This window comes from Acipenser ruthenus, chromosome 18, assembly GCF_902713425.1.
Source record: "Acipenser ruthenus chromosome 18, fAciRut3.2 maternal haplotype, whole genome shotgun sequence".
NCBI classification, from domain to species: Eukaryota; Metazoa; Chordata; class Actinopteri; order Acipenseriformes; family Acipenseridae; genus Acipenser; species Acipenser ruthenus.
This window is the reverse complement of record NC_081206.1, coordinates 6,001,323-6,024,859: the sequence shown is the minus strand read 5'-3', so window position 1 is coordinate 6,024,859 and position 23,537 is coordinate 6,001,323. Positions and strand designations below refer to the sequence as shown.

Sequence of the window (23,537 nt, the reverse complement as noted above, 5' to 3'; positions counted from 1 at the left end):
TTTATTATTAAATGACACGTCTTGGACTAGCGCAATTTTTTTCTTCTTTTGTCTGGCCCAATGGAGAAGTAAGTGGGGCATTCATTCCCTGTGGTTCATCCAGTGTTCCCTTTTAATCACGGTTGGTGCATGAGAGCAAAATCCACCCCTTCTTTGCTTAAATTTTGATACAGAGCCATAAAATTGATACAGAGACTTTAGAGTCACTAGCTTTTACCAGCCTGACAGTAAACCCCAGGATCTTTTAATTTTTTTTTTTAAATGACAAAGGCACCTTGATATAGCAACCACAAATGGTAAGTCCCTTTGCTGACCAGTTAACGTAGGGTTTGCTCAGGTAGTTTTGGTTTTAGGAATTACAAATGGTCTTCTGTTTGATGTTTTAAATTCCCCTTGTATGTTCTATATACTGTAGTGGATGCATTCCCCTGTGAAGATGTTCCAAACATAAATGACTCATCAGTGATTCATTTTAATTTCAGGGCAGTTTGGGCTTTTTATACATTTATATGAAGGTTGTTGCTTTCCTAATGGTTTTGTTTTCAAATGCTGAAACAGAGCACCTGGGTTTTATGTCATAAATTATTCCAGAGCTATACATTGTGCATTACAGATCTGGCTTGAATGTGGCTTGGGTTCCCCTGATTCTCAGCGCTCCAATAAAAGGTTTAATATTGTGAGGCTTGTGCCAGAGTGTTGAAACTCTCGTTTTCCCCTCCCATCCAAGACTTTATCCTCTTTGCAGAGGCAGTTGGCTACTAAATACAGCCTCATAAATTATGACGTTGAGCAATCATTGTAAAGTCAAAGTCTATATATATATATATATATTACTTATTGTAAACATATTGGAGTACAGAAACACTTTCGTCAGTTCTGGATGAAGAACATAATGCTCACTTTCTTACACTTACAGGAGAATGTGTCAGTGTTAAATATAGGTTTCAGAGTTCATGGTAGATGGGTTATAGTATTCAATATAGTAAACCTATAGTGTTGTTAAGAGTTGCACATTATACTGTACAAGGGATGCAACCCAAAGCATCTCAGTGACACGCGCTGTGCATCTGAACTTGAGGGATTTTTACTGTAATTCTCTTCCTGCACAAAGGGGCGCTCTTCATGAAGTAAGTAGCATCTCGATCGTTCACCTTGGCAGTGACCAAACAAAGATTAAGTAGAGTTAGTGAAGCTGCCTGGTATGTTGTGCGTCCATATCGTCAAAGTGTTGTTGGAATTCCATTGCAACGTGTAGCGGTGGTAAGTTTGCCCCGTTTAAGTCATTTCCAAAAGGGGTTAAGAGCATCTACGGTTCCCTAAATTAAGCAACCATTTTCTTTTAATAGTGACACAAGTGGAGGGTGCAAGTTCTGCCTTGCTTTCAGATACATCTTTAATACTGCACTGTACTTTATCATATCTTCAAATTTGACTACACTTGCCTTTTACGAAGTAGCAGACGAAATGATTTCCAAAAGGTGGCTTCCTTCTTTATGCAATTTTAAATAGAAAGGCGCCCACTTCTTAATTTGCAGAGGCAGTGCTGTAGCTTTCATCTTTCTTTAGCTGTGCTGATTTCTCTTAGAGGGAACCTGCCTCTTTGAAGTGTCTTGAGCGTCTGTAGGGACCTATTATAAACGGGGCAGAGCACTTTGCACTGAAGGCCATGTTTACTATCTCGCAGCCTTAGAATAATCGACCTGAAGATGGAGGATGTATGGTAGGTAGTCACTAAATCTCCTGCCTTCTCGTTTAGAATTTTTAAAAAAAGAAGTGTTTTTAAAGGAATTTGACAGATTAAAACTTCATAATAACCAAAGGCAGGCCTTTGATAATAAATGACAAAACTTCTGGCAGTGCACTATTCATGAACTTGGTATATGTTTTTATGGGGGGGGGGGGGGGTAAAAAGACTTGAGTTGTACCTTGTTTTTTATTAACTATTAACCCCCCCCCCCCCAAACCCAAAAATGAATGCTGCGTTCTTTATAACTGTTTGAGGGCATAGCCGTTCTATTCTGCTCCTGTCAGGTATATCGTCTATTTTGGTCAGAATTTGAGAGAGGGCCATCAGGACCACAAAGAGTGTTAATGCTAATTAATACACATGTCTAAACTGACTGGCTACAACAAGAACAGGACATGAATCTTGACAAGTATGCATGTCAACTAGCGAGCTGCAGATTGATGGATGGAAATTTTACCTCTGAGCAGGTTTGACAAAAACAATGATTCTGTTGAGGCTGATTGCTGTATTTTCTATGATACTAAACATTTTTTTCATATTGGTGCATCTGTCTAAATATACTCAAGAGTCTTTGTAGTTGTGTAAATGATCTTGTGCAGAGCTTGGATATGTTTTAATAATACTGGTATTTGTACTGTCATGATATCCGTGCTGTTATCTGTACAGAAACCAGTTCTTCGTTTTCTGGGAGTGATAATGAGTTTTTTTTTCTGGAATGTGTTGCCTATATCTTGAGGGTTCGTTAGCGTGTGATTGGGAACAAGGCAATTGCCACACAGATTGATGATTATCTTAATTTAAATCCAGCTTAATAATGACATTTTATATGGGGGTTTTACACATTTTAATTAGATAAAAAATACTGACAACGTTCTTAATTCTGTGTTTTAATAGGCACCAGTACCTGAGAGAATGCACTGAGAGGATCCCTACACACCCAGGTCACTCCATTAATCAATCATGTGTTCATTGTATTGTTCCACCTTTGTTTGTGTGTGTGAGTCAGTGTGTGTGTTGATCTAGATATAGAGCAGGCATTTAAAAACAGCAAATGACACTATGCCAGAAGGGAAACTGTATCCAACAGGATATGCCTCAATTATTAGAAATACCTGTTGAAGATGAAGAGGAGTGATTGATAGATTCCTAACCCACTATAAGTGGCTTGACTATGTGAAACCTCAAACTGTACATTTGAAGCATTGGTAAGTGCACATCATTTTACGATTGGCCAAAATTCTTGGTGGTAGATTTATTTGGTCAATTATGTAATTACATTAGAACAGAAATAAATCTCAGCTATAATGAGGTATTTTTATCGGGTTTAATTCACAGCTGTTGGCCGCTATAGGCTAATCCTTGCGTTGTCATTGTGAACCACAGAGAGGTAATGAAACTGGGGGTGAAAAGCTGCAACTCGTTGGCATGGCAGGAGGAAAGCCAGGTTGTGGTGAACAGGATTACATGAATTTGCAATGCTTTCAGAAATGACTCCTGCACCTACTGGTTGAGTATAGCATTGGGAAGAGGCTCTGTGGGTGGCAAGTTAATTGTGCATATCATGCTCTCACTCCTCTGCAGTACTGCTGTAGTACGTTTATTTACATTGTAGCCCGAATACACAATGCAATCTGAAAGGTTTATAGAAGGGTAGGGTCTGGTGGTAAAGGTTTGGGGAAGGATGGTGAGAAAATTCAAGACGGCCATCGTGTTCACCACAGTAAGTGCAAAGGGACTGAATTTTATTTTTACATTTAAATGAGAAAAATCTCAGTAAGAAAACATTGTTATATTTGCTTTAGTGTATAACAATTAAATAAAGCTGCAGCTTATAGTGACAACAATTCAGCACTATTACACAAATGTTAAAGAAAAGTAATACGAACCAGAGCTATTTCTTCTACATGACATGAGAGTGTATTTTTTCTCAAATATTTACACAGTGTGTTTGCACATAATTGTATTTTTTCTTCATACTATAGGTACAGTACTGAATCAGGCTTTACGTTTGTGTACTTCTAAATGAAACTTGAAAACTTCTCTGGGCTTTGCTGTAAATGCTCAGCACTTTTGAGCCACTGTCACTATGCTCTCTGCACTGAGGGATACAGGATTAACCCAAGGATAATGACCTTGTTGCCCATTTGAGTGGAAGGAAAGCTGTTTTCAGATTCTTCGATGCCTGGGTTCTGTATTACACTGAAGCTGGCTCTCCCTAAGGGGGTCAGCATGTCCTAGTCGCCAGGTCAAGTCTGCATCATCCCTGTGGTCTCTGACAGAAAAACACACACATCTCAGCCATCAAGAAGCCGTGGACTTCAATTACAAGAGACGGCAAATGGCAGATGGAATTAGAGCCAGTCAGAATAGATTTGAAATGTGAAAATGACACAGATGTGGAGCAAGGTGCCACATTGGGTTAACCCTTTACCTTCCAAACATTGTTGACATTCATTGAGTGTCCTAAGCCAAACTGTAACAATATAAAATGTCACCAATCTATAGATACAACATAATTAGCGTCTTTATTTTAGTAGGCAACTTATTTTACATTTAAAAAGCAGTTTGTAAAGAATTCCAGCTACATTACTTGCAATCAGGTGTGTATACTGTAAGAAGTAAATACAGAACACTGTGATCCTCACTATACTGTAACAGATTAACCTGTTGATGCTGCTACCCTTTCCAATCCCCGCTGTGATATTGCACCAGACACCACCCCATGTGGTCCACAGGATGAAAAGGGTCCCAGGTGCTACATTCGGGTTCGGGGGGTCTCTTGGCCAGGACGCCTGTAAAAAAGGCAGAAATTCACATGTTCAAAAGGAAGTATGACCTGCTCTGTGAGTGGGTATTTCATCACCCTGGGAGGATTTTCTTTTTTCGTGCTACCTGTGTACTTTTAAACTGAAATGATTCCTAATTTGATCATTTCTGTTGGTATGAGTAGAAGGCGAGTGTTTGTCTAGCTTCTTAGAACTGGCCTTGCAATTTAAATTCTGGATTTCTTAGACCCTGTGATCCAGGCTTAATACTGTTACTGACAGTAGCTGCCTGTTTTAAATTGTTAGGGTTGGCTATTAAGTCTTCACATCATAAAGGGAGCTTTGACTGCAAATGTTTCTGTGATCACAATAGTTCTACACCAAGGTACAGCACCAGTAATTACTGTACATCTTTCTTTGTGTGAATTGAATGCTTCTGTTTTACGAAGCCAGTGTCTGTGTTCCACCCTGCTGTACTTACTCAATATGCTATGCTGACCATTGAAGCACCTTCAGGCATAGCAACTGTGAACCAAGCTCTGCCTTCTCGAAGTCTGAAGGCTTTCTTGCAGACTGATAATGAAATTGTAACATAAATGAATTGAAGCCACATCCAGTGTTTAAGCTTGAGAGAGCTTGAGTAATTATTCCTGATTTGAAAGCTTGCATAAAATTAAAATTGCTTGTTACTATATGTAATTTTTTGTTTTACGTAAATGCTGGGTTACAGTGTTTAAAAATCGCACCGTAGTAGAGTCACTGTTTAAAATATCAAAGTAAACAATAGGATCTTAACATTGAATGCAAGTGGTAATTACAATTTTTGCAGTTTTTGAAAAAAAACGAAAAATACTTCTCTTAAAATCCCACTACAGAAGATAGCTAGTTTTCTGGGAAGGTGTTTTAAAGGGTTTGCGTTGCATTGTTTTGTGCCCTTTGCAATGCGTCCGTCTCGCTGGAATGATAATCAGGTGGTCAGAACACAGTATAAAGGTCATCACCCTACCATCTCTGATTTACACCAAACCTGGTTCTTGGGGTTGTTTCAGAAAACAAGCTAAAATTTACATTTTTAGATTGATCAGGTAAAGGGGTCAAAGGTTATAGAGAGGTCAAAATGTGGTTGATGGGGACCCCCCTTAACATTAGCCATCCTTGTACTCCAAAGCGGTTTGTGCTTCAGACTTGTGGGAGGTGTCATTTTATTGGAAATCGCACTGCAAATCTGTAAGAAAACAAAAGGAAGTTACACCTTAACAAAATGTTTTATATATACAGTGTGTATATATATATATATATATATATATATATATATATATATATATATATATATATAATATATTTATTTATTTATTTATTTATTTATTTATTTATTTATTTATTTATTTTTTGGTCAAAGGTCAAAAACTTTTTCTCCTACGGTACATGGCTTTTTTCTATTAACACTGTTTACACCGAGTCAGGTGCATTTTCTCAAGTGACCTTAAAAGTAGTACTTGTAGTTTCAGCAGTACCATGGACAGTTGAGATTAACCAATACAATTCTGAATTAATTTCATGCATCTGTAGTTCCATTTGCTGTATGTTGTGTACAAAGAAAGGGTGTGTTTTGTCCAAGTAGACATTGGAAATGCATGGGATTTATTTGATCTAACAAGCCATCAGGGTCTGAATAACTTTTAGAAACATGACCTGAAATGTGCCAGCCCTGCAGCAAATGCTGCTGTCACATCCCGGATCTGGGGCTGCCATGTTATATTACTTACAATTGTATCAGACAGGATTTAAAAAAAAAAAAAAAAAAAAAAAAAAAAAAAAAACAGAAATAGACTTTTGTTTGGTAAGACTCTGTGTCTTAATGATTTAGTTTAACAGAGACCGTGTCTTAGCTGACACCCTGTTAATGTACTTAATGTGTCTTATATTTGGTGAGCTTAGGAGACCTATGTTATTGATTAGCTTAGAAGGACTTTGGGTTTGCTGCACTGGGTGTTCCAACACAAGAGTGAAAACTTGGTGTTTCTCAACTTGGATCCTTTGGGACCCACTACAGTCTAGGAGTTCTATTTGGATTCTAAAAAAAAATATATTGATGTTAATCTCCTATAGGCTGGTTTAACAGACCCTGATCAGCACTGACTTTGAAATGCCGAATGTTGCCTTAGGAAAGATACAGTAGTCCAAGATTACTGCTAATCAGCATCTGTAAAACCAGCCACATGTGTAATACTGTTTTTTATGGACACTGGTAAGTAGATTTAAAATCCATATTTAGTTACCAGTTGAAACGAAACCCTGGGCTGTTAGTCCGTCATTCCCCCTCCATAAGGACAGCAGTTGAGAGCCAGTATTTTATATTGTTTAAATCAAAGAGGTGCAACACTTCCTTTAACACACATCCTTGACTTGGCTCCTGTCAACAGGCTGCCTGGAGCTGCTGTTTTAAATATATTTGCTTTTTTATTGCAGAACCTGCAGGAGGAGAACCCGCCAGATTGTCAAATGAATAACAGGAAGGAAGACATGGAGATCACGTCTCACTACCGACAGCTCCTGCGGGAGCTGAACGAGCAGCGGCAGCACGGCATCCTGTGCGACGTGTGCATCATCGTGGAGGGCAAGATCTTCAAAGCCCACAAGAACGTGCTGCTGGGGAGCAGCCGATACTTCAAGACCCTCTACTGCCAGGTTAAGAAGACCTCCGAGCAGGCCACTGTCACACACTTGGACATTGTCACAGCGCAGGGCTTCAAAACCATCTTGGACTTCATGTATTCCGCCCACTTGGCGCTGACCAGCAAAAACGTCATCGAGGTTATGTCAGCGGCAAGCTACCTGCAGATGACCGACATCGTCCAGGCATGTCACAACTTCATCAAAGCTGCCCTCGACATCAGCATCCGCTCTGAGTTGTCGGACGAGCTGGTTGATTTCGAGATGAACACGGCCACCGGGGGAAACAGTAATGCGGAAGCGTTGGCGTCAATGATGTCAGGCAGGAGTACCTCTCCTTGGCTGGCACGGAGAACCAGCCCTGCCAATTCCTCCGGCGATTCGGCCATTGCCAGCTGCCACGAAGGAGGGAGCACGTACGGTAAAGAGGACCAGGAGCCCAAAAACGACAGCCACGATGACATTTCTTCACAGTCGTTGTGGTCCAGTGAATTCCGGCCTGTACAGGTCAAAGAGGAGCAGGTATCCCCCTCGAACTACAGGAAAGAGGGATCTACTTCTGCACAGGGGGAGCAGGGCAGCGGCGAGAGGTGGCAGCCATCTGGGTCCGGGCGCAGGAAGAACCGGAAAAATAAGGACACAGTGCGTCACATCACACAGCAAGTGGAAGACGACAGCAGGGCCAGCTCACCCATGCCATCCATCCTCTCTGTCTCTGGCTGGACCTACAACAGCCAGGATATTCCAGGTAAGAAACAGGGTTCTCATCTCCCTAATTGTTCTTACAGTGGTTAAATACTATGCAAATGAGCCCATTGCCTGAATTTCTATGGATTGTAACGTTTCATTACAACTGGTTATTTGTGGGATATTGTGGCAGTCTCTGGCTCATTTTGTTGTTGGTATAAAACGTGTCCCATCAAGAACTGTATGAGCATCTCTGTTGTACATGATGTTTAATTACACTATTGCACTGTTGCATCTATTCTAGAGCTGTGTTTTAACACTCTGCTCTTCTGTGAGGACAAAGGTGCGGTTATTAAAGAGTATGCGAGAGGCTTTCTGTACAGTAGATAGAACATGAATGGTCATGTCCATTTCCAGTTTCTCAGGCACAACTCTGTTGATCTGTGTGGAAAAACTCTAAATAGTGCACAATGTCTGTCTTAACGATTCTGCCTCACTGCCCATATCTTTTTGATAACCTCATGTGAGAAGAACAAAAGCAAAACTATCAAAGTCACTTTTTTCTGAAACAAAGCAAATTCAAACCATGGGGAAACAATAACTTAATTCCTAAAACAGTTTTATAAAATAACCTTGATATTTTCTTTTTGGAAGGGATATAAAGTTAATCCAGTATTTGGATATTGACGTTCCTAAAAAAAAAAAAAAAGATAATACCCCACTTTATTCTATCAATATTTAAGTACATTAAGATTATGGTCATGTGATAACTTTATCGCCCCATCTTTATAATAAATATTTGATTACTGTGTATGACGCTGTGTGGTCTGGTGGTTAAAGAAAAGGGCTTGTAATCAGGAGGTCCCCAGTTCAAATCCCGGATCACTCACTGACTCGCCGTGTGACCTTGAGCAAGTCACTTATCCTCCTTGTGCTTTCAGGTGAGACGTTGTTGTAAGTGACTCTGCAGCTGATGCATAGTTCACACACCCTAGTCTCTGTAAGTCGCCTTGGATAAAGGCGTCTGCTAAATAAACAAATAATAATAATTATCAGCTTTTCAGCACTTTGGAGTAAAAGTAGGCCTGGTTCCTATAACAGATTTTATTATGGAGCAGGTCTTGGAGAGCAGCACTCTAAGGGAGTTTACTAGAAGTTCAAAAAAGGAAGATTAAACGCTTATTAACCTCTGTGCGTAAAAGACTCTTCTACACTGCATTTCCTGTGCATCACTGTTTGATATTCAAGCAATCTGAAAAATGACCTGTGTCTGTTATGGAACTACCCAGGGGAAATCAATAGAATAATCTCTTAACAACTCTAACCTGTACCGATGAAGAAAAGGATTCATATCACAAAGAAATGACTGCACAAGTGGAAGAGTTTTAACAGGATGCAGTGCCTCTGTATTCCCACCACGTTTTAGCTCCAACAGCAACCGTGGCATTCCAGTTCTCTGCTTCAGTTTCAGTGGGCCACACGGTCACATGACCTGATTTAGAAGTGTACGGGTTCTAGGTCTTACAAAGGTCACAGTGTAAAAATCCCAAGTGCGACTACTGTAAGTCAAAACAGGTGTTTGGTCAAGTGGTCAGTGTTTAATCTTACAGCTATAAAAGGGCAGAATGACTTCCAAAAACGATATATATATATATATATAATCAAGTGGGTCTTTGTAGATGTAAAGGTGATGTTTTTGTGGTTTCTGACGACGTTTTGAAAACTGGTTGAGCCTTTTGAGTCGTTGCACTGTGCTTGCGCCTGTCACCCACATGTACATTTTCAGGAAGTTCTTCCTCAGATACGAGACTCAGGGGAAACCCACCAAAGCTTCTGTCTGGTTAGGTGGGGGATTTTATTTTCCAAATGAGACCGACCCACTGTTGTACATTACCATGTTTTTTAAGATCGGTATCTCGCACAATATAGACCTTTGTTTATCTAAAGTAGTCATTTTTGCACTGGGTTTTTCCATTTTCACATGGTCATAGTTTCAACCCAAGAACCAAATGTTGAAATTTCCGGTCCAATCTTCTTGTGTCAAGAATATAAATGATATAGGACACTTAAAACCCTGCAGTTTTTACAACAAACACATTACATTTGCTGTATCCTGTGTTGTCTGTGTTGCAACAATATATTTTTCAACATAATCCTGATTTCATTCGATATTTTTTTTTTTCCACACATCATGGGTAGTAAATCAACTAGGGGAAAAGGTTTTTCTCTTAAATGTTTTAGTATATCTAGACCATGCTCCCTTCAGGAAAAATGCCGGTGGGAACAGAAAACCATCGTTGTTGCAGGAGAAAGCGTTATCTGGAAACTCCAATGTTTTGGATTATGTATCTGTCTCTACAGCGAACCCTGCTGGCCATATTCGCACGTTAATTTATGGGAAAAAAGTGAACAAAATGTTCTGTCAAATATAGTTTTAAGTGCTATGAAAGGCACCACTTTATTGAACTTTTTCCTATTTTTTTTCACTTTGAGGCGTTCAGAGTGAATTCTCAGCTGTCCAAAGGTTAAAGCTTGAAATAATGAATTTAAGCCCCCTTTCACCCCACTCCTTTTAATATTCCAGTTAAACATCCCTGTAGTATTTGCACTTCATTAAACTTAAAATAGGTTGAACATTTAAAATACCGAGAACACATTTCAACCCTAGGCCCTCTCTCGCCCCTTTTCCGGTTTAATATTCCTATTTTATATACTCCCACTCCAATAAAACTAAAATAGATTTCATATTTAAAACGGAGAAGAATTTTAACCCTTTTCAGCCCTCAAAAGTTTGAATTGGTTTCATCTCCTATAATTTTTTTATGTCTTCATACTGTAGCCTACACTGTTCTGTATCTTTCAACGGAAACAGAAAGAAGTATTGTTGGAACAAACTCATTTTAACCCCAGGAACCGTGCAGCCCTCCTCTGTGTAAACGCATTGAATAGATTTCTGTTCTTGCTAAAGTCGTCACTTTGGATTGCGCCGATTTTTTCCACTTCTCTTCGGTTTTATTTTCTTTTTTTCCCAGTGTATCTCCAGCGTGGTTTAATTGCCACCTTTCCAGACTCTTCTTTTTTTTTTTGGATACGAATTACGATGGCCAGATTTTTTTCTCTTGGCACTAACCTGCCAACTTAAGAAACGGTAGTTCTGTAATTAATGTCCGCAGTAATACTTCATACCTTTCAAATGAATATGACCGCACCTTCCAGACATGCTTAATTCCCCTAAAGTTTGAATTGTAGAAGATCACAGAAACAGATTTAAAAATAAACAGAACGGACATGAAGTCTTTTTGGGGGAAACCACAGATACAGGTGTAGATAAGGGCCAAGTTACAGCTCTGTGCTGTGATGGTTCATTATTTGCTATATTAAGCTGAGACCCAGTGAGATGCAACACCTCTTCTACAGGATGTCCTGTTGGCACATTTTTTATGTTTAAAGGTTGAACGGGAGGAAACGTCAGAGGGAGGTAAGAGAGTGGGTGACTGATCTGTTCTCTATTTTGATACTAAGGGGTATTCTTATATTCTGGCATAGGTTGCTATTAGTTATGTTTCATTCTCTATTAAAAGTTTAGGGGATAACTATCAGGAAAGGCAACGCAAGAGAACAGTCCAAACTGTATAGTTATAGTGTTCAGTGCTCTTCACGTCTTACCTGATGTTGTAAACTTTAGTTAATAAATTAAATAAGTTATTTATCGAGACAAAGTGTTACTGTTATTTTAGTTATTTGACCTAAACAGGTTTTGTTGTGAAACTGTAAAAGTACACAAATCCCACAGATTGCTGATTTTGTGTTTTGAAGTCACCTTTTAAAAGTGGTGAGCCTGGATCAGCTGCATGAAGATTGTTCCCATTGAAATGAGACACTTATTGATACAGTCTGTGGGTCTGTCACAGGATTCTGAACAGCATCTTTGAAGATACAGTACGGATTTGTTTCTTAATACTCAAGTATTCATTATTTGATAAATACTTACAAAAGACCCATAGTGAGACCTTCACATAACCGAACAGAATGCTCCAGATCAAAGCCATACATGTTTCATACATGCACAATTATATTTAAAAACAAAATGAGAACTGTGTTCAGTATCACTGTACCAGTTGTTACATAACTGAAGAGCTTGTACAATCCCAAGTTCCTGTGTAGACGCTGTGCCCAAAGGAAGAAATACTAACAGTACAGTGGTGACTGTAGGGAAACTTGACACAAATGTACTGTAGGATTTTGACCTGTGGCAAGTGTTTGTGTTTGCTTGTTTTATTGCCCCCCACCCTCCTCTGTGCTGTAAGTCTGCTCAGTTTAAATAAAAGGCAATGAAGAGGCTTTGGGTATTTGGATAAGTGTTTGCTCTGACAGGATGCAAAGGTCTCCAGCCCCTGGGTGTGTCAGGCTTGCTTAGTCAGAGCATTCTGCTGAATGAGACCTCCTGCTATAGGGCAGATCTCACTCCCACTGACAAGTCCCTCAAGCCTGGTAAAGAAATGGTAAAGAGAACAAATAAAAAAAGAAATCCCCCTGAAGTCTTGATGACGGTTGTTCCAGGAAGCTGGAAAGGATAAAATCATTTTTTTTGATTGTTGCATATTTATAAATTCTCATTACATTCCTTGTAAAAGTGATATAAATTACAATGGTACAATAGTAAATATATAAATAAATACATACATACATACATATATAGCTGTTACTGTCAAATCAAAAGCTAGCCACAACTTAAAAAAAAAAAAAAAAAAACACGCTTGAAAACATGTTAGAATATATACATCGTAATATACATGCTGGGGGGTTACGTGTGAAGGCCAGGATTTCTTAAACTGATGTGTAGTAAATCACAGTAAAATATGGTAGAGCATTGTTCTCCGTCCCTTCCACATATTTAGGGTTGCCAAAGCACCGCACAGGGTCCTGAAATCGGACCCAGACGATCTTTGCTTTAGGTGGTCAGAATAGTGTTCCTTTAAGTGAGAAAGGACAGCGGTCTGTTTCCAGTTTTGATTGTCCAGCCTGCGATAGCTGGAGCCAGTGTCTGTGGGGTGATGGATTCCTGTCTGCCCTTTAACACCACCTCCAGAATTCATTCTTCCAGAGGTTCAAATCCGCTTATTCCACATTCCGCTGGCTTACTGAGGAACACTGCCCAGCCGCTTCCTTTGCTACCAAATTATCCTTTTGCCTTTTTATAGACTTGATCACTAGCTTTGTCTAAAACAGCAGATTTGTCTTTTCTTATTATTTATTTATTTATTTATTTATTTATTTATTTATTTATTTAATTTGTATGCCACTTTCATGCGTTCATTTAAACTTTTAGTTATTGGCCTGTTATTTTATTTATTTGAGTTTTTTTTTTTTTAAAACAAGGAACAGTTCTTTTTATTTAATAATTTAAAAAAGACAACTTAATTTGACCTCAAACAGTGAACAATTGACACATTTTTGCATATTATTATTTAATTTTTTTGCAATGTATAAAATGCTTCTCAGCAAATACATGCGCATGTTTTAACATACAAGTGGCATGAGTTTAGCTGGAACCTAAAGTGACATTCCTGTAACCTAAATTAATATATGACTGTGACATGAACTGTCCAGTAGCTGTAGGCTTGTTTGGTAAATTACAAAGGTTTCTGTGATTTAATCATATAAAATTAATTTCAACACCATTAATTTTACGGCTTCTCTGGCAATAAAAAATCACTCAAGTGGGAACAAATCAACAGCACTATTTAAGTATTTATTCTTTATGATTACTTTATTTAAAAAGACAATTTAAAACCACTTGACTTTTTTTTTCTTCTTAATGCGATTTAGAATAAATATATGTGTTTGAAATGCCCCCCCCCCCCCAGTCTTGAGCTGCCATACCCAATTACAGTACTGTTGATGTGATTTGAGAGTTTTACTGTTAAAAGAGATTTGAAGGTTGTGTGTCAGAATGCCAGTGATTCAGTGGGTTAGCACCCAGCAGTACTGAAGCTGTTCATTTGAAAGCCAACATGCAGATACAGTTAACCGGTAGGATGTGAACCCACGCCAGTTCAGTGCAGCAGTATGAGAGGTTTTTTTTTTTTAAACTTTTAGCACAGCTCTGAAACCAGTTTTGACCATCGAGTTTCTTATTTGGTTTGTGGCAAATTCGTTTTCGAATGCTGCCTGTTTCCACTACAGTGCATTCCCCAGTGCTTTTTTTTAAAACTCATCTATGATTTTATCGACTACCACCTGTTATAAAAAATACACCATGAAACCAAAATACACCTTCCCCAGCTATATCTATATATAATCACAATGTACGGTTGGGTTGCAGAAACTGGAGAGTTAGCTGGTGCTGCTGCTTTTTTTTTTTTTTTTAATTCAATGTATAAAAACACATTGTTGCGTGCTGTTTAAACCCACTTTTTTTGCGACTACTCCCTGGATTTAAAGTGGTTCCACCCTCCCTCAGTCTGCTTTTAGCACAAAGCCCTGCGTGTTTGTTTCCCTTCCCCACCCTGCATTCCTTTTTCCCCAGGCACTCCACTGAAGCTGGAGCGCTCCCCCTCCCTCTCGCTCTCTCTCTCCCTCTCCCTGCACTGCTGAGCTGCATACACTCCCCAGATTACCTCGAGCTTGGCAGTCCTCCCCCCTTCTTTTAGCCTTGCGGGGCTGTTTGATTTATTCCCCCCCCCACCTCCCTGATGGAGAATATGACCCGGTTAGTCCCTACAAACACACACAGAAATAACAACCTTTCCTTTCCTTTCCACCCTCCCTTTTTACCCTGCATTTTTTTCATTGCCCTCTCCCACACTACTTTTAAATTGCCTCCTGAATTCTTGAACTCTTTTCTTTATGAATGTTTGACTCCCCCTTTCTTTTGAAAATTACTTTTTGCCCATTCAAGTCTTCTATGTGGAAGATGCAAGAAGCCAAAGTATTATTTATTTACTTTAGCTGATATAACAGCACCAGCACAAATTATGGCAACAACAAATTATTTACAGCAAGATTAGGGGTGGGGATTGTATTGCCTGTTTTTTACTTACTAAATATTTTGGTAGTAAGTGAATCATAGTGTCTCTGCATTTTAAAGAGGAGGCGATTATCTATTCAGAGATACAAGGGTGTTTAGTAAGTAACAGGTCTGAGACAAAATGGATAATACAATCCCCCACCCCTAGTATTTTAGGTGTGGTTGGCATAATGAATCATTTCCTGGAAGGAAGACTGATTTTAAAAGTGTTAATGCTTGTCATTGCCGACCGTGACCGGGAGTTCCCAGGGGGCAGCACACAATTGGCAGAGCGCCGCCCAGGTAGGGAGGGCTTAGGTTGGCAGGGCAATCCATGGTTCACCGTGCACCAGCGACTCCTGTGGCTGATAGGGCGCCTGTGGGTATGCAGTGGAGATCCATTCAGATCTGTGTTGTCCTCCGGCACTATAGATCTGATGGCTTCATATGTACCGGGATCAATAACACAACTGGCGATTCCAGATTGGGGAGAAAAATGATAAATTTGAAAAAATAAAAGTGTTAATGCTGTTTGTTCGGTGGACACCCCCTCATACCATTTTCAAGGGCTCTTGTCTTGATAACTTGCATTTAATTTCTTGTGCTTTGTTATTGTTTAATCTGAAGTCTTTGAAAACAGATAGGAAGAAGGACATGCTGTACAGTTCAAAACTACAGCTGAAAAGATGCAGGATTTTGTTGAAGTTTAACAGCAAGTATTTAAAAATAAAAGTCAACCTTCATCTATTCAGGAGCTAACAATATTTGAAGAATTTTTCTCCAGAGCCTTCTGTTGTTACGCATCATGCCAGTATTGCATAACACAGTGTCCATCCAGATTGTCTTAATGAAAAGCTTACACTGTCTCAAAATATCTGAATCTGATGCATTGTCATTGACCTTCACAACACTGTAAAATATATTTACCAAGGTGTCTACCACAATCACTTCTTTCTTCATTCAACCCACTTGTCTCAGTAAAAGGTAAAATCTGGAATGCATCAAACTGATACGCAATGGGAGTCCTTTTCCCATCCCTGTATACAATCCTGTGTTCAAATTGCTTTTACCCTCCAATTCCATCCTCTTGCTCTTGTTCTTGCTTATCCCCTGAATAGATACAGTAATCAACCCATTTTCAAAAGATTGTAAGAAGTAATACCAGACAATCCCTCCCAGTTCAGTGGTAACCTGAATGTTCTCCATGTAAAGTGAAGTATGTTTCTGTGATGACTGCCAACACTGGTATCACATTGGATGCTGTATCTGTCTCGGCAGTCAACATTGCAGAAATACATTTGTGTGCGATACTTCCAGGGAGTGCAGGACCAGCACTGGTGACTGCTTGGGAACTGCAGAATTGGTGAGAGTGAGAAGATAGTAAATGGGATAGTTTTGTGTTTTAGCTCTGGAGGGCGAGTCTCCTATCCAGGTGTGCAGGAAAGCTCTGTTGAGGTATTGCCTATTAAGAGACAAGCAGCACACAAGACCGTGTCCTTGAGGATTTAAGGTGTGACAGTATTTCAATAGTTGGCAAAACAATTGCAGCACAGCTTGAAGAGTCTACAGCGCACATATAGAATCGTTACGATGAAGAAATATTTAGATTCCAGGACTGGCTCTTCATTAAATGGAACGGAGTGTGTTAGTGTGTTTTTAAAGTGCAGTTGTAGTTGTTTTTGCTTCATATGACCCTAAAAGGTATCTGTTTGTATTGGTGCCGGTATGATTGAGATACACCTGCATGGTTTTAATAGAATGCAAAGTAAATAAACCCTTGTGGTGAGTCTTCTTTTGGAATCGAGGACTGTTTTTCATGCTGCGTTCTATAATTAAGGGATTGTTTGTCTAGCAACAAAGAACCTGTTCCCAAAGTGTGTGTTAATAAGTAAGGCTGGTATGTGGGGGAGGAAATTCACTAGAGCAAGACCAGGAGACCCCAAAGCACAGCTGAACAATGGCGGTGTTGAGTTTCAGTCGGGGAGGGGTCGTCTGAAGCTGAAGGAGGAGAGTGCCCCAAGAGGTGACGACCTCCCCGGTACATCCTCATAACTGAGCTGTTCCACCAGAAACCTACCAGGGCCATGTTCACATTGTACCAGGAGAAACAAGCTGCAAAAATGTGCAGTGATCGTATAGATTTACTTTTAAGACAGATTATTCCTTGCACAGCTTGTGCTGTGATTTAGTATTTCAGGTATCAATAGACGTCACTGTAGTACAGAACCAAGGACCACTTTGTGCAATACTGTAGTACATCATCATCAATTTAATATACAGATTATGCACTTCAGTGTGTTTGTTTATGGCCTTTGTTACATACTGAGAAACAAAGTTTCAGTCATTTCAAAAGGGTGTTTATTTAGCACAAATGATCCTGCCAGAGGTTGCTTGCTGCCATGGAAACCATATTAAATGGAGAGTCGATTTGGAAGAATACATCATATTTATTTGGACCTGTTTTTAGTTCTGGTATTGGTGAAGCAGTGCAATGGTTTTTTTAGTGACTGGGATGGGATGAGGGGGCAATACAGTAAATTGAAAGCATTATATTCTAGTATCAGTGGGGTTACTGATTGGTTTGTTTCTAAATCTATTCTATTGATTGGCACTGCGACTCCAAGTGCTGTGTGTGTGTGTGTGAGTGAGGGTTGCTATTTTAATGAATGTCTTAACCCCGTGCCCCGGACTCAAATCCAGCTCCCCCAGCTTAATTAACTTTATCATTTGTCTGTGTCGTCTATAACGCATAACCCCTTCCAGCTGTTCATTTAAGTGGGGCCTCCCTTTTTTTGGAGGAGAGTACAATGAATGATAGTGTTTGAAACCTGGAGTAAATCGAAGGAACATAGTCTGCAATAGATACTGTGTTCATATGACAAATCACCTGCAAATGTAAGACAATTTTACACGAGCCCTGAAAACAATACACATCTACTGGATAGAACAGTCCACATCTCCTGTGTTTTATAATGTCATTTGTTGGGTTAACAGGTTTATTTTGATACCCGAGATGCCTCTTTACAGTAGTATGGTATAATTATTCCAGATAACAAGTATTTTGAATGACTAAACATGATTTTACTGCTTGTGGTGGTATCTGTATGTAGTTTTATATTCCTGTTCTTGTACGGTCTGTGTGTTTTTTTAAATGTTATAAGTATATGCAAATGTAGTCAACACACAACCTCTGCCTACTCTGGTGCCTGATACATTCTTCTTCGCCTAGCGTACTTTAGCCCACAGACTTTACCATAAACGGTACCTTCTAATTTGCATTGCCCTGACCTTGTGGGTTACAAAAGCCTTGCTGTTAAATAGAGCGAGAGTTAATGTCTATTACGCCTAGCCTCCACACCTTCACTCTTCAATTTCATTTCTTGTGCTTTTAAGAGTGGAGGCAGTTCTGCACATGATGGTTTCCACTGCCACGGTCTGCAGCATCCAGTACAGTGAACGGAATAAATACAGGTTCGCTAAAAACTATATTCGGCTCTTCACCCCGGCACAAAGAAAAACACGTTGGGGCACTGCTGAACTGTACATGATGAGCTTCGCACGCCTGTACACGAAGAAGAACAGAGAAAGCACACCACGGTCAGAGAGCTTCAAAGAGCCTGTCTTTTCATTCAGAGAGTACAATATGATCTTTCAATGTACAACATGTAAAATCAGGACTCCTGCTCTATACAGTACATGGACTGCTCTGCGTCTGGAAAGTGCTTTTTCTTCATACGTCGTTACATTGTCATTGTGGTTTCTGCTGTGCTTCAGGTAATCATTCAACCTGACTGGAAGTCTCCAACAGTCAGTTTGTCCCACGAGACCTGTGGTAAGCAGCCCCTTTATTCTTAGTCTAGAGAAAACAATGACCATCCTCCTAGCTACTCTATAAATAATCTCCTTCTATGGCTACATTTCCATCAACAGGTCACTTTGCCGTGTCCAGTTTTGAGAGTGCCCACGATTGGTTTAATGTAATAGGAGTGGGATAGACGAGTATGTACAATAATCCCTCCTTGCTCCCTTTGAACCTTCCAGATGAAAAACACAAACTGAAAAAGTCACACTGCTGTCATATTGAAATATTTCCTTCTAAAGGTGTGAGTCGGAATTTCACTGCATCTACGTCTGTCTACTGAGAAATTATTGCAGATGCATTTAAAAGCAGAACGCATTAATTTGTTTTTAGTACGGACAACTAATTGTGGAAACAGCAAATTATTTACTGTATATTTTGCATATTTATTGAGAACTACCAAGGTGTTTAGTAAATAAAGGGTCTGTGTGTAGGAAAATGGCCAATAAAATACCTTGGTATCCCTGAATAGATAATCCTCTTTAAAATATTTTATTAAGCAAGACATCTCAGTTTGTTGCCGGATAACCTCAGTCGGAATATTTGGTCACTCAATATCTTGGAATCCCAGAGTAGAAAATTGTCTCCTTTTTTAAAAAATATGCTGAGGATTTTAATGAGCAGTTTGTCTCACTAGGTCAGTACAATCACCGCCCCTAGTCTTGCTGCAAATCATTTGTTGGTACTGCATGTATATGTTTGTATGTATGTAGAAATGCTATAGATATACACTGTTTGTTCCTCTCATTAGCATTGTACTGGTATGCAAATGTGTGCACATTTACATGTACAGAGAACTGCGCTGTCGCTTGGAGAGACGAGAAGCAGGGATGTTCAGATGCCTCTCCGGTGCTTGTTTCTGGGTCAACAAGTGCTCAGCGCAACGGTGCAAACGGGACTGATACTCCCACCCCTCCGTTCCTCCTTACTGCAGACATTGCTTGATTTGTTTTCCATTAGACCCGACAACGTTTCCAGCATGTGGCCAGCTTCCCCCAATTTAGATCCAATTTGAATTGATGCTGTTGCTCGCTGAGGCATCAGTTAAAGGGAATTGCTTAAACACACAGTACTTCCATTGGCCTTGATCGCTGTGAACAGTGGGTGTGTTAAACAGATCCAAGGGGGTTGTTGGGTAGTATTGCTACCGTACAAAGGTTTGGAACCTGCAGCTTTCTGCCTTACTGAAATTGATAATAGTTTCAATAGCTGTAAGAGTGGTTTTACCTTAATACACTGCAGGTGATATTTTCTTGTGTTACAGTATTGTGTGGATAGCATGTATACACTATTAAAAAATATCCAGAATTTTCATTGCACAGGTTAAGGGATGCAAACACTTGTATTACAGTAGTTTGGGATTGGGGTAATCGTGGCTAATGAAAATTGTGACCCAACAATTGAAACAAAGAAAGGCACTCCACGTGTATGTACTTGGAAGGTGGTTTGTTGTGGTCCTGTACATATAGCAAGAACGAAATAAAGTTCAAATCTCGTTCCACTTTAAACGTTAAAATTGCAGAATCTATCCAAAAACTTTGGCAAACCAAGGTTTAACTTCAGTGTATTACAGAAACATTTTGACAAGTATACCGAGATGTTCCAGTTCTGTACCACACTTGGGTTATAACAACTAGTAACCGGTGAGGGCTTGATAAAACTGTCTAAATTTCCCACACACTTGCAAAATAATTTCAAGGTCTTCCATTCCTCTACTGCTGTGAATGGGGGTGGGGGGAGGTAAGGAAGTTCCTGAAAACGAGGATCTGTCCTGGCTTTATATCTGCAGATTTAAACTAGAGTTATGTTGCCTTCGTTAACAGCTTGTTTTTTTTTTTTTTCTTTGCAGGTGCTGACGTAATGGAGCCCAACAGCTCAGACAGCCGGGGAGACCGGTTAGATTTCTTCATGAAGCAGGAGGAGGCCCTGGCTGGAGAGGCCAACTACCTGTCCCAGTCTCTGGGCTCGGAGAAGGAAGAGTCGTTGAGCCAGGGGACCTCCGTGGCTAACCTGCGCGCAGCCCTCATGAGCAAAAACAGCCTGTTATCTCTCAGAGCAGAGATGCTTGGAGAAGACAATCCATTGCTTTTTGAGTACTTTCCCAAAGGCACACACTCTTTGTCTCGTAAGTTATCCTTCTGTTTTTGTAACTCTTTATTGTTGGCGGTTTAAATATGATGGGGCTTGAATTTAATGAGTGTTGTCTAGAATGCATGCTTATTCTGCAGCACAATTGGATGTAGAGAGGGGAGGAGGGGGAGTTAAGGGTTAGTCCAAAAATGTGGTCAGGTGGTTAATTGTGTCATGTTTAATATTCATTCTAAGCTTTTTATAATGTATATCTTTAATGATTTTTTTTATTTTTTTTGGAGATCAAACAGCTTTTGTTTTGTATATTACATTACTTGTAACCTGTCATTAATCTGCTGGTAAAATTTATAACACCCTGAGACACTTTAGTATACATTTGACATTATGATTGATGACTGTTATGTTGGCTAATAAACCCTTCTCGCTTAGGTTAGTACAAAGTGTGTAAGGCATGCAGATCTGTAATGGAGTGTCGAAATACTCTTGCTAACAGTTGGTACATTATCTCACTCTGAGATGGTGTGTAGGCGTTTGTCCCTCCATTTCTTTATCACTGAAATGGCTGGTTCCCAAAACTTCACTAACTCATTGGTAATCTGCTAGAATGTAATTTAATTCATGCCCTGAGGAGAAAAAAAAGAAAGATTCATGTTTTAAAAGTTGGTTACATGTGCGTTGAGTGGCTGCTGTTGTGTGTGTGTGTGTGCGTGTGTGTGTGTGTGCGTGTGCGTGCGTGTGTGTGTGTGTGTTTTTTGGTTTTTTTTGTATTATGTTGAATGCATCTGTTACGAAGGACTCTGGTGGAGTACAGTACAGGTTAGATTTGTCGGTTTACCCCAAAGGTTTCCTACTGTAATCCCTGTGATTGTCCAGAGTCAGATTACACAGATGACTGTTGCTACCAGATTGCCATTTCCAGCCTGCTTAGATCTGATACAAATTTAATTAATAAAATATAGCAGGTTTCTTTCAGAAACAAATAGCTGAGATTCTTAAGTTTGAATTACCCAAGGAAAAAATAAATACAAATGTACTTAATAAAATACAGTTGGAGAAACTAACTCTAGCAGGAGTATTGCTGGTATTTACTGTACCATAACCCTATAGTTGAGACACTCCTTGGTGTGCACATTGTAGTTGCTTCTATATTTGGACTGACACTACCAAGGGGAGCCGTTGTTCGGCTTGGACCCTGTGAAACAAAAGAGTGGAGTGGGGAGTGGGGGTGCACAGCAGCAGATGGAGCTGTCAGATTAAAAAAAAAGCCTTAATGTCTGATTCCCTCCACCTTAATCTCGCTGTGCTGACACCTCCTGATCTGCATACAGCACGGAGGGGTAGCCCAGTTATAGGTGCATCACTTACAACCTTTAAAACACTCGATCATAAGAGATACAGGGCAAGATATATATTTTTTTTAATCTGCAGACAAATGCCAGTGTATTACATTTAATATGGAGGAGGACATTTTGCTAGTATTTGCCCTTATGGGAAGATGCAAGTTGTACTAAAAATAAACTGACAAACATCCAATGCTTGCGTTTCTTTTTAGCAGGTTACTAATGCAGTGCTGGTACGGCATTCGAGCATCTCCTAATCGCACTTCAGAATGAAAAGTTTTCGAAAGATTAGCCCTCGTTAGGAGGATTTGAAAGCTTTTGGAGTACTACTGTAATTCTCTGTTGCCACGTTTGCTCTTGGCATATAAAAGCTTTGATTTGCTACAGGGTGGTAGGGTGTGTGTGCACGCACAGGCACTTGTCTCGATCTCTGTATAATTTAAGGTGGATTAAAGCTGGGGGTAGCATTAGCTGATTTGATTGACTGCTCGGCAGGCATGGGTTTACACTCCCAACTCTGCCTGGTTGTTAATTCCTGGTTCCAGGATGCTGTAGCAGACACGTCATTAATTCAAGGGCTTTATTTACAGTGCCTCCATGCTCGGATTCTGAAATAGGTGAACATTTTAAACTATTTAAAATAAATAACACATGCACATACAGTTCTATAGGGAAACACACAGGTTTGTGAAACGTGTTTATTTTGGAAGTCTTGCTGAAAGTCATCAGCCACATATTAGAGCAACTATTTATAGTGTAGGGTGCTGAGCAATGAAATGTAAATGGTGTGCAGTAGTGCCTTTTTTATTTCTCTCAGTAGCTGTATTCTATAATTAGGGCTTCTGATTTTTGGTTTTAACCAATAAAAACAGATAAAACACGCCTGATACCAAAAAAAAAAAATGAAATCAGTATATAACTAATAAACACCAGAAAGTACCGGAAAAACTTTGCAAATGGTTAATCAATTCACGTTGACCTCCCCTTTCCCATTAAAAAATAAAACCTGTAACTACTGCTACTGCTAATACCAGAAAAAAACACATTTCCCAGAGCAGCTGGGCAATGTCCCGCCTTCCTGACATTGATTCGTTCTGAATACTTTAACCCCACCCCCAACTACTGAGTGACAGGACATTCCTACATTTCTATTGGAGACTCCACTTGCGAGATTTAAAACGAGATTACAATCAGGAATGGAGGCTTGTTAGCGGGATTTAACGCTGTATTACAGTTAAAATACAGAATTGCAAATTGTTGCGAAATGTAACAAATGCCTACACACAAAAACCCCAGAAGAGTGTGACCATTAGGGTTTCGTTGTAGAAGACAGCAAAGGAAAGAAGGTACAACTTAAGTGTGCAAA

The 23,537-nt window shown here is 39.7% G+C and overlaps 1 protein-coding gene across 3 annotated transcripts in view; it reads left to right on the top strand.

Annotated features, from left to right (window-relative positions):
• The window catches only part of LOC117423986 (zinc finger and BTB domain-containing protein 46-like), a 42,548-nt gene that overhangs the window by 5,992 nt on the left and 13,019 nt on the right, over positions 1-23,537 (top strand). For 2 of the 3 annotated variants that reach the window (XM_034040025.3, XM_034040015.3), the window contains exons 2-3: positions 6,982-7,933; positions 20,590-20,865. In XM_034040025.3, the coding sequence (XP_033895916.3) occupies positions 7,015-7,933; positions 20,590-20,865 (1,195 nt within the window). In that variant the 5' untranslated portion in view covers positions 6,982-7,014. Of the gene's footprint in view, positions 1-2,641; positions 2,689-6,981; positions 7,934-20,589; positions 20,866-23,537 lie in introns of all 3 variants that reach the window. The other variant, XM_034040016.3, reaches the window with a different exon arrangement.